Genomic DNA, 10,904 nt, shown 5'->3' with positions numbered 1-10,904 from the left:
TTAAGAAAGTGAAAAGAAAATGAGTTGTATATATTGAAAGATGATAACAATTCACAATGCACACATTCCAAGAAAGATAAAGTTTTATGCCATTTTATCAACGCCTTCCTCATCAGTCCACTCACCCTCATCATCTTATTCTTCATCCTTTACAATTCACCAAAAAAAAGGTGATTGATTACAAATCATCTCGTTTTTTCCTTTTCTTTTCTGTTTTTGACTTTTGATCATCGAATAATGCTCTAATCAATTCATAAATCTCTCTCTCTTTCTTTTCAGGATTGAATCTATTTCACTTCACCCCAATTGATTCTCTACAGCTTCCCTTGACTTGATCTAAAGGTAAATCAAATCAAATCAAATCAAATCCCCTTTTCAATTTCCATCATCAGCATCCTACTACTGTTCATGTTCATGTCAAATTTCCTGTTTAAACTTCGATTTCTGTCAAATCAACATTATGATTAAATTACTTTATAAAGCAATTACATACGTGATTTGAGTAAATACGTTGGTTTCCTAATTCATATAGTAGCATATATGATAAAATTTTGATTACTTGCAATCGATTTTTAAATAAAATATAATTTTTTTTAAATAAAATTATATTTTAATATACATCACATCGTATCCTTTTAACTTTTTTTTCCTCTTAATTAAAATACAGATCAAATCCACACATTTTATCAGAAAAACACCATGTCATCATTTGCCACAGCTGAAGTGTGCGATGCTCATGCATCCCACCTAGCAAGTGGTGATCTTCGGGCCCTACAGCCCATATTCAAAATCTACGGGCAATGTCGGGCCTTTTCAGGGCCCGTAGTCACACTCAAAGTGTTTGAAGATAACGTGTTGGTTCGAGAGCATCTGGAGTCCAAAGGAGAGGGGAGAGTTCTTGTGATTGATGGTGGTGGTAGCATGAGATGTGCACTTGTGGGTGGAAATTTGGGCCAATTGGCCCAAAACAATGGGTGGGTTGGGATTGTGGTCAATGGGTGCATTCGCGATGTTGATGAGATCAATGGGTGTGATATTGGGGTTCGGGCTTTGGCTTCGCATCCTCAAAAGTCGTATAAAAGAGGTAATGGTGAAAAGGGTGTGCCAGTTCATATCGGTGGGACTTTGATTCATGATGGAGAATGGTTGTATGCTGATAGTGATGGGATTCTTGTTTCGAAGACTGAGTTGTCTTTATAATTTTGTTGGAGCTGTAAAACATGTATTATCAGCTGAATAATCAATAAAGTTACGAAAACATGTTTGTGTTTTTTTGTATTTTTTCATTATACATAATGTCAAACTTATCCCATCGTTAATCACTAAATTGGTGAGTCAAACAAAGTATAATGGTCTATGGTCTAATCACTATATGAAATTTAATGGTTGAATTAATAACAAACCTATAAAAGGGGTAAGAAATGGATATTTTTAAAAATACAAGGACGGAAGCGGAAATATTTAGCAAAACCCATCGGGGAGAAAGAGAGCGAGAGGAGGGAAAAAACGGTCATTCAGTGATGGCTCATAAGAGAAGCACCAGCACCGCCGTCGCCGGCTCTGCCTCCGCCACCGTAGGCGGCGACAGCTTACTGGAGAGGATACCGGAGAACTTACTCAATGAAATCTTCTTAAAGTTGGAACCGGAGACACTGTCTTCGCTCAGCTCGTTAGCATGCGTTTCACGAACCCTTCAATCGTCCGTCAACAACGTTCTCTCCTCCTTCTCGTCCGTAGATCTCTCCGTGAGTTTTTTCTACATTTACCATATCGCTCATTGCTTAATTTTGTTCTTCGACATCTTAAAACCCTAAGTCCTAAATATTTGCAATTGGATGGGGATTTTGTGGCAGGCGTTTTCTCTAGATCCACAGACATTTGATGGAATTAGAAGAAACTTAGGCAATATCCAGAAGATCACCTTAGATTGTCTTCGCCTCAGTGATTCTTCAATCAGAAACCTCCTTGGACCAGATGTTGAGGAATTGATTTTGTTGAAATGTTCTTCACTCTCCTGCAGATTTCTTTCTAGCATCGGAAGAACTTGCCCAAATTTAAGGTACAAGCTGGTACTACTTTCATTCTAGTAGTTGCTTTAATGGTTACTGAATTTTGATTGACGTAGTCAACTCTTGCTGATTGAATTCAGAGTGCTTACGCTGGAGTTTTCTGGCTTCATTGACAAATCTTCTGTATTCGATTTGAATTTCAGAGGCTCACTTGAAAATTGTCGATCCCTGGAGGTAAATATGATTACCTATCTCTATTCTCTACTAATATGCTTTCAGTCACATGATTTGTCAATTATTTACCTTCCATTTACAGTCTCTGAAAATCAAGATCCGGGGAGGTGAAATCAACGATTACAGCTTCATGCTACTCGGTATCTATCACTTGCTCCCAAAAACCATTAAGATCCTTAAACTTCAACCATCTATTTCATTAGACACTCTTGTGTTCTTCAGAACAATCCCCATTCCTCATACAACTTTTAGCCAAACATTAACACAAATCTCACTAGTATTAGACACCATCACAGATCTCCTTCTCCACACCATCACACACTCTCTCCCTCTTCTAACTGACCTCGATCTCAAAGACCAACCATCATCTGACACATCAGACGACCTATCTGACCTAGGAATTCAGTCACTAATCCATTGTAAAAACCTAACTCACCTCTCTCTTATCCGAATTCGCCACCATAGTTCCACCTCATTCAAAAGAACAACCGATATGGGCTTCTTTTTGCTTTCCGAGGGTTGTAAACAACTGGAATCCGTTCGTCTTTCCGGGTTTTCAAAAGTTAGCGATGCCGGATTCACTTCAATTCTCAATTCCTGTTCCAATCTGAAAAAATTCGAGATCCAAAACACGCATCTTTTGACGGATTTGACATTCCAAGATGTCAGTAAAGTTCCTAGGGTTCTTGAAGAGGTGAAATTGGTGTCTTGTAATTCGATAACAAGTGAAGGAGTACATGAAATCGCTAGTTGTAGTGGATTAAAGATTCTTGATTTGTTTGGGTGTAAAAGTGTAGCAGATTCCTGCCTTGGAAACGTTTCAAAACTTAGACTTTTAACTTCTTTAAACTTATCCGGGGCGGATGTTACCGATTCCGGGATGGTAATTTTAGGTAAAATTCATGCCCCGATTACATTCCTGTCTTTAAGAGGTTGCAAAAGGGTAACCGATAAAGGAATCGGTCATCTATTATCAAACGGAAAAATTGGGAACAATTTAACGTCTCTTGATCTTGGTCATATGCCTGGAATCACTGATTACAGTGTTGGCATTGTTGTTGATTCTTGTATCGGGCTGGTGGAATTGTGTATAAGGAATTGTTTTCATGTGACAAATGTGTCCATGAAGGTTTTAGGGTTGAAAGGGGGAATTAGGAGGGTTGATGTTTATAATTGTAGTGGGTTAACTGTTGGGTGTTTTGAGTTGTTGAAGAAGCCTTTGTTTCGTGGTTTACAGTGGATTGGAATTGGGAAGACACGTGTCATATGTGTAGGAGATGATGGGTTTGATGAAATTCATAGGGAGAGACCATGGTTGACTATTTGTGCTGATGGTTGTGAGGTTGGGTGTCATGATGGATGGCAATTTCATAAGTTTTAACGCTGAATTTGTAATATGTTAAAAGAGATACCCTTTTGTAAATGTTATCATTAACATTGTAGTTGTACGTATTTGTTGATTTATTCTTTTTATTACTTAATATTATTATTTATTGCTTAGTAATAATATTTCTTCCTAGAGACTATTATGGGTTATGGGGTAAAAAACAGTTTTTATTTATTTATTTATCATTATTTACATCACGAATCTTTTGACCTAGATACGAAACAAATAAAATTCTACAAAACACTTAAACCATTACAAAACAGCTCTCTTGCTAAACAAATTAAGGTCAGTATAAAGTATCGCCTGTTCATAAATTTAAGTGAACGAACACACACACACACACACACACAAAGACACATTCAACAAAAAGGCATAATCTTATTTGCTCATGATTTAATAATTATCTATCTTCCCAGCAATGCTTGAAAATCTACAATCTGAAAAAGAAAAAACCATAAAATTCAAATAAAAGTCAAAAGCTAAAATTTTGCTTATAATATTGTTGTAAGGAAAATAGGATGCCTAAATAGACAAAGTTTCCATTTTCTAACCCTCATTTCTCTTCCAACCGATGCAGCACCGACTCTGCAAAACTTTGCTGTCTGCACATACATATATTAAAAGAGTTGAAATTTCACTTATAATATTGCCAATTATTAGTAAATTGCAACTTTGGTCCTTGTGCTTTATTCAAAATTTACAAGTTCGGTCCAATCTGTTAAATCTTCCTAAAAAATTGTCCTTAAGTTTGCATTTTGTTTTAGTCCCTCTGGCAACGAAATGCAAGTCTTAAATTGGACCAAAGTTGTTAGTTTGAGTAAATCATAGGGGCCAAATCCGTAACAAAAATGTTAAGGGGATTTTTTTGTAAAAGAATGATAGAATTTGAACTTACTTGCGTTCCCTATGTTTTGGGCTGGGGCGAGAGTATTTCAAGTATCCATCCCAAGGAACCTTCTTAAGACCTGCCCGAACAGATATGATGTCCCTCACCCTACAAAATGGTACACAATTGTAATAACTTCAGAAACCAGGGGCATTTATGGTAATAATTTCATCATCATCCATGTATTTTAAGTTTTAACAAAAAAAAAAAAGTGTTTCAATTCACCTCTCTGCAAACTCAATAGGTGTTTCTCCAGGCTTCATATTTTGAGGCTCAAGGTACCAAACATCACAAACCACAGCCCATGATGTCATCAACTGTAATAAATGAGTTGTGAAAGATTGTCTGCAAAACAAACAAACACGGATAAAATTATAACACAATTCAATCCAAAAAAATATATAAAAAAAAATACTTGCTTTTTGCTATTCCAGAAAGCATCAACGAAGATTTTGTTGTACTTGATTGCAATTGGGCAAACAGTGGACCCAAGTTCAAATGCACCCTATATAATATACAAATTACCAATAAATCAATATATATATGGCTAAAACAGAAAAAAAAAAATTAATGGAACAGAAGGAATTGTTTCTTGAAGATGCAATATAGATCAATACATGTACCTTTTTGAACATAACAGTGAACTGATTATTTACACAAGTTCCTTCAGGGAAGATAAGAAGAGGATTGTTGTCAGCTCCTTCAACATGCTCCCTTAACCTAAAACCACAGCCTCATGTCACAACATTTTTCTTTTTTAAATATATATAAAATTTACAATTTTACATACTTTCTTGCTACAATTTCACGATCCTTTGCTTCGGAACGATTAAACCATATACACCCCAAACTATCCAAAATAGTGCTTTGTAGAAGTCCTATATATATAAAAAAAAAACATTAAATAAATCATTTTCTTTAAAACACTATAAATGAAAATTATGTATGTGTACATATACTACATACCAACCCATCCGGGGTGTTTTTGCATGATAACAGCAAAAGCAGTCATTTGTTCTAAAACAATGAAATCAATCATTGATGTATGATTAGCTACAAACACCTGAAAATTAAATTAATTCATCAGAGAAAACAATTATGATTAAAAAAAACTTCAGTTAATGCAAATTATTTAATAACTTACCTGTTTAGGCCTTGCACATGGTCTAGGGCCATGATACTTCACTACCCCTGTCCATGATGCAACAAAGAAGCTGCAAATTAACTCCACCAGAGCCCTCTGAGCCCAAAATAGTCAAAATACTAGTTAGATTTCTTCTGTGATATGAAATTTTATAAAGTTAGTAAAGGTCTAAAATGCATTTATAGTGTATACCTCTAGCCTTTTTCTTAACTTATCATGCCCTTTTAATAGCAAATGCACAGGAATATAACATGATAGGAAGATTATCCATCCTAATGTCAGAACAAGAACCCTGAGATATGAACAAACAATAAGCAAAGAAACCAAATGTTCAATTTCTCATTATGCAGAGTTACATACAACAAACAGTTACCTTCCAGGGAAAAGAATCCCATATCTAACTACAACTCCCAAACACCACAAAGGGAATAAATATATATTCCAGTTCCAAGGCTCTGGAGGATTTGATTTGAAGCATCGTGTGAAAGAATCCTGCTCATGCAGATGGAATTTGGTTAGACACAGCTAAAATCATGAATCGTCATCATTAGGGAAGAAAAAAAACGAATTCGCAGTGCAGAAAGCACACTAGACACAACTGTAACAGTGTTTTTCAGATGATAAAACATCTAGTAGATCGAAGAGTCAATTCGCACGAATAGAAGAAGAAACATCAAAAATCAAGGCAAAATTAGAAAGGAGGATAAGAGGAAAAGAACATTTACATCGACAATGGCACCAGCCGCCTCCGTTAACGTCGGGGAGATGTCCAGCAAATCGCGCCTACACAAAATATGCAATCAATCGATCGAGCTTTCCAAATAACAATATACACATATAGATTGATAAAATAGATTGATGGATGATTGAATGGTTACAAACGAAGCTTGGCGTGAGGTTGTGGAATGGAATCGGAGGGGAGGTAGTCTTCGATGTTGGGGCGATCTAGGTCTAGCTCGGAGCTTGATGAGGTTAGCTTGCTCATCTTGGTGCCACGTTCTGGAGTGGAGATAGAAGAAAGGGGGATTGAATTCTTGAAATCTTGACTGTTGACCATGGCTGCGATCTAACAAGATTTGGGCTGGGTTTTGAGTCAAACCGATGAACCCATTTGACCAAGCATCCAAAAACTGGAATCAAACCATACAAAATAATATCCTATTGGTCCAGTTTTGGTTTAAATTACAATCATCAAATCAAACCTGCCTTACATCAAACATAAATTCTAACTTAATTTCAAATAAAAATAAAAAAATACCTAGCTTTTTTTTTCGTTTTTTGAACTGCAAACACATATTTTCTATTTTATTCTTAAACTATTCATTATTCAAAATGAACTATTCATTATTCAATATTATCATTTGATAACCCTTGACATACCTAACTAAAAATAACTATCAGCATACCGTTCTCTTCTTTTACTAACACAACCACTATGGTGATCACCGGTGAGAAACATTTTAGACTGGGTAGAGTGGTCTCAGTGAAACTCGGCAATTTCCAACGTAAACTTGGGGAACACCGCCCCACCAATTCGGTTTGCTCAATTCGGCATGGTAACTCGATATATGTGTTTAGGATGAGACGAGAGAGGACTTTGAATTTGAAGTTGCAATAATGGTCCTTACAAATTCTCTTTTGCGACATTTTTTATCCTAAAATTAAAGGGGAAAAATACTTTATTTATCTTTCAACTTTATAATTGTTCACATTTGATTTATTCCTTTTGATATTTAATATATTTATTAATTCAAATAAGTGTCTTTTATATAAGTTCATTATTATATACTCTAAAAATATAATATTATTTATAAAGTTCATAAAATATAATCAATATTTTTATTCTTTTACCTAAAACTATCAGTGATACTCAGCAAAATTGATTTATTTATCATTGTCATTTTATTTTGTCGCAATTAAAGAATATTTAAAAAAAGAATTTTGCTTTCAGTTCAAGCGTATATTAATTTAGTTATGATCTTAGATACCTTAATCCAACAATTTCTTCACTTTCCTGCAACCAAAATGTTTTTTTTTTACAAAGAAAAATCATAAAAATGTTCCAAGCAAAACATTTCTGTTTGGAAAATCACATTGAATATTAAGTAATACACAGAAATCACATAAAAGAATCATATTCAAGTAGCATAAGTTGAAGAGTTAAGGAGTTTCAAAATGAATATAGTTTAAGATAGATGACCTATCTTGAATCATAATCATTTGAATGACCTCATTTATAATAGAGAGATAGAAATAGACATTAGATTATCATTCCTAAACATTAGTATCAAGTGTTAGATAAAAATCATAAGAGAAAACACCACACAAACCTTGAAACCCGAGAGCAAAATCTACATGTTAAACTAATATATTCGGGAGGGACATAACATATTTCATTCTTCATGAGTATACCTCCAATTCTAGAGCTTTGTGTCTTACTTTGGTGAAGAAAAACCCCAAAGAGACACCTAGAGTGAGAATGATGTTGGTAGAAAAAAAAAAAGAGAAAAAGGAAGGAGTTTATGAGTTTGGGCTAGTGTTCTTGCTTCTATTAAGTCTCAAATACTTCCATTAAGTCATAAAAAGAGTGACTTAAAATTGCAAAAGATTTGTTATGCTTTTATCCAATTTCAAGCATTATTATCAAAGAAGAAAAATCATATTACAATTAACATGGATACGACATAACCTATTTCCTCAACTCTTTATGTATGAATTGTAAACGCTTCAACTACATGAAAGATTTTCGAATGAAAATACTACTAATATTTGAAACATAAATGCTAGAACTACATGAAGCTTTTTGAATCACAATTAAAAAGTCATATTATAATTACCATTTATATGACATAACGCATTTCAACTCTTCATATTTGAATCGTAAGTGCATGAACTACATGGAAGTTTTTTGAATCACAATACCTTCAACTACATGGAAGATTTTATGAGAAAATAGTACTAATATAGATACATATATAATAAAATAATGCAAACGGTTGTTGAGAATTTATAGATTTTGTAAATGCTATTAATTAAGATATATAAAAGGTCATCTAGGTTTCAAATCAATATCGTTTGAGAAAACAAATCATCTCAAAGAAAATGGCTCTTAAAACTAACAGGTTAGTCAAAATATTGTAATTGTAATTTACGTGGCTTAGTGAGAATATGCATTTTATTTCATAAAAAATTAGGGGCGCCTAGAAAAGTAATGCTTCTTACACTAAATTCAACATCTAATCCTTATAGTAACTACTAACTGTTTACTATTTAGATTGCTTCCATCAACTGGTTTCATATACTATGTGCTATGTAAAAATTTGATGTTCTCTCACTCATTTACAACTAGGTTTCATTTTAACATATCTTTTTCAAAATTCAAATCAGGTATATAATTCTAATTTTTATATTCCGTTTTTTATCAGAAGCTTGTGATTTGGTTTTTGATGCAGCAAGTAGAGGAAAACAATTCTTAATTGTTGGCACTAAAAATAAAGAAGTTGATTCAGTAGCATGAGCTGCAATAAGGGCTCGGTGCCATTATGTTAATAAAAAAATGGCTCGGTGGTATGTTAACGAATTAGTTCACTACAGAAACTAGGAGAGTGAATGAGATTAGATACCCCAGTAGTCATAGTTGTAAACGATGGATACTAGGCGATGTGCGTATTGACCCGTACACTGTTTTAGCTAACGTGTTAAGTATCCCGCCTAAGGAGTACATTCACAAGAATGAAACTTAAAGGAATAACTTAAGCTAATGGTTTGGTTTGATTTTCCATGATAACCAAAACCGAACCATATATAATAGGTTATAATGATTCGGTTATTTCGGTTTTGGTTTGATTTTCAATTATTTTGCTCACTCCTACTAATTTTTGATTTTGTGCCAAAATGTTATTAAAAGTTTCGAAACTTAAATACGTATGCCCAAAATATGCTAACATGTGAAAATAACAGCAAAATTGTCATTTTATACGACATAAGGGTTTTTTTTTTATAATTTTTATAATATTTTGGTCTAACGGTAAGGAATGACTCTTTCATTTAAGAGTCGTGGGTTCAAGTTTCGTTTAAAACATAAATGATATGCGGGAAATATATATTAAAAAGTTAAAACTTAAAATTTTTAAATTGGGTTCATATGGCAATATGCCATGGCCCATGGGACATGGTGTGTGCTTACGTGCATAAGTCCGTCAAACTCAAAAGGCAGATCAATTTTTCATGCAGCATCATCATCATCATCATTATTATTATTATTAATGATAATGGACTTAAGAGTTTAACAATATTTGGTTTTTGTATAAAAAATATCACTTTTTTTTACATGTATTACCGATAATCTTTCTAGATTGTACATTTATTTTGATTAACCGGATATATATGTTTCGGTTATAGACTTATGGTTTTCATTTAAAACCGAACCACTATAAACCGAACCGAATCAATAATAATAATAATAAATGTTTTAATATAATATAATATTTAATATATGTTGTGTACTTATATTATGAATTGAAAATTTAAAGAATGAATTATTTGGAATTAAATAAGTAATCTTCTATCAATACAATTATATATACACAATCATTCACTTTTTATAACACTGGACTTTATGTTTTCCATTTTTTATAGAAAAATATTTTTATTTTTATGTCATCTTGGACCATTATGGTTAACCGATATTAACCATTAACCATAATCATTAACCGGCTAAAATCATTAACCAAAACCAATATTAACTGTTACCTAATGGTTATTGGAATACATTAACCAACTGTAACGGTTATGATTCGGTTTTAACGAATAACCGAACCAAACCGCCGTATACACACCCTTAAGTATTAGCAATAATCTTTATAAATTGTACAAAAGGAGCATTTGTCCTAAATCATATGGTGTCTTCGATTATTTTGTTACATAATCATATATCTTGACAATTTAAACATTTTTAAAAGTTAACGACTTGATCTTTTGAAGCGTCACATGGTTTAGAAAATTTCCAAATCTTTAGTGGGTTTAACGAAAAACTTTTTCAATAATCACTTATCCAAAGCAGAGAAGCTATATTGATTTTTATTTAATTTTCATTAAAATATAACCAAGAGTCCAATATCCTTAGCTAAAATGAGTCATTATTGTCGCATCGAATAACATAGTGACCTTAAATCTAAACCAACATCTAATCTTATTCAATAAAATATCACATAAACAACAAAAATCTCCTCCTATTAAATACGA

The 10,904-nt window shown here is 33.2% G+C and overlaps 3 protein-coding genes across 3 annotated transcripts; 2 read left to right on the top strand and 1 right to left on the bottom strand.

Moving 5' to 3' along the window:
- The first annotated feature begins 699 nt into the window (after positions 1-699).
- LOC111884778 (putative 4-hydroxy-4-methyl-2-oxoglutarate aldolase 3) lies at positions 700-1,278 on the top strand. The gene has a single exon (XM_023881095.3). The coding sequence runs from the start codon at positions 700-702 to the stop codon at positions 1,198-1,200; it is 501 nt and encodes a 166-aa protein (XP_023736863.1). The 3' UTR covers positions 1,201-1,278.
- Positions 1,279-1,410: 132 nt separating this feature from the next.
- LOC111884775 (F-box protein At-B) lies at positions 1,411-3,724 on the top strand. Its single transcript, XM_023881091.3, has 4 exons — positions 1,411-1,745; positions 1,854-2,059; positions 2,150-2,243; positions 2,326-3,724. Exons 1-4 carry the CDS (start codon positions 1,422-1,424, stop codon positions 3,622-3,624), a joined length of 1,923 nt encoding a protein of 640 aa, XP_023736859.1. The 5' UTR covers positions 1,411-1,421; the 3' UTR covers positions 3,625-3,724.
- A 52-nt stretch (positions 3,725-3,776) lies between these two features.
- LOC111884777 (glycerol-3-phosphate acyltransferase 9) lies at positions 3,777-6,795 on the bottom strand. Its single transcript, XM_023881094.3, has 13 exons — positions 6,539-6,795; positions 6,386-6,443; positions 6,034-6,152; positions 5,853-5,952; positions 5,661-5,756; positions 5,483-5,579; positions 5,307-5,394; positions 5,140-5,236; positions 4,936-5,021; positions 4,742-4,861; positions 4,526-4,624; positions 4,182-4,232; positions 3,777-4,067 (listed from the first exon to the last, which is right to left on the bottom strand). The coding sequence occupies exons 1-12, from the start codon at positions 6,715-6,717 to the stop codon at positions 4,184-4,186; spliced, it is 1,188 nt and encodes a 395-aa protein (XP_023736862.1). The 5' UTR covers positions 6,718-6,795; the 3' UTR covers positions 3,777-4,067; positions 4,182-4,183.
- Between the last annotated feature and the right edge of the window lie 4,109 nt (positions 6,796-10,904).

This window comes from Lactuca sativa, chromosome 7 (assembly GCF_002870075.4).
Source record: "Lactuca sativa cultivar Salinas chromosome 7, Lsat_Salinas_v11, whole genome shotgun sequence".
NCBI lineage: Eukaryota > Viridiplantae > Streptophyta > Magnoliopsida > Asterales > Asteraceae > Lactuca > Lactuca sativa.
The sequence above is the reverse complement of the archived record's forward strand: the minus strand, read 5'-3'. Positions and strand labels throughout refer to the sequence as shown.

Coding starts and splice junctions, on each gene's coding strand:
- LOC111884775 (XM_023881091.3), top strand. CDS start 1,422: ATGGATATTTTTAAAAATACAAGGACGGAAGCGGAAATATTTAGCAAA. Junction 2,060..2,149: donor AGAACTTGCCCAAATTTAAG/GTACAAGCTGGT, acceptor GATTGAATTCAG/AGTGCTTACGCTGGAGTTTT. Junction 2,244..2,325: donor AAAATTGTCGATCCCTGGAG/GTAAATATGATT, acceptor TTCCATTTACAG/TCTCTGAAAATCAAGATCCG.
- LOC111884778 (XM_023881095.3), top strand. CDS start 700: ATGTCATCATTTGCCACAGCTGAAGTGTGCGATGCTCATGCATCCCAC.
- LOC111884777 (XM_023881094.3), bottom strand. CDS start 6,717: ATGGTCAACAGTCAAGATTTCAAGAATTCAATCCCCCTTTCTTCTATC. Junction 5,953..6,033: donor GGGATTCTTTTCCCTGGAAG/GTAACTGTTTGT, acceptor TTCATATCTCAG/GGTTCTTGTTCTGACATTAG. Junction 5,395..5,482: donor AAAACACCCCGGATGGGTTG/GTATGTAGTATA, acceptor TTATATATATAG/GACTTCTACAAAGCACTATT.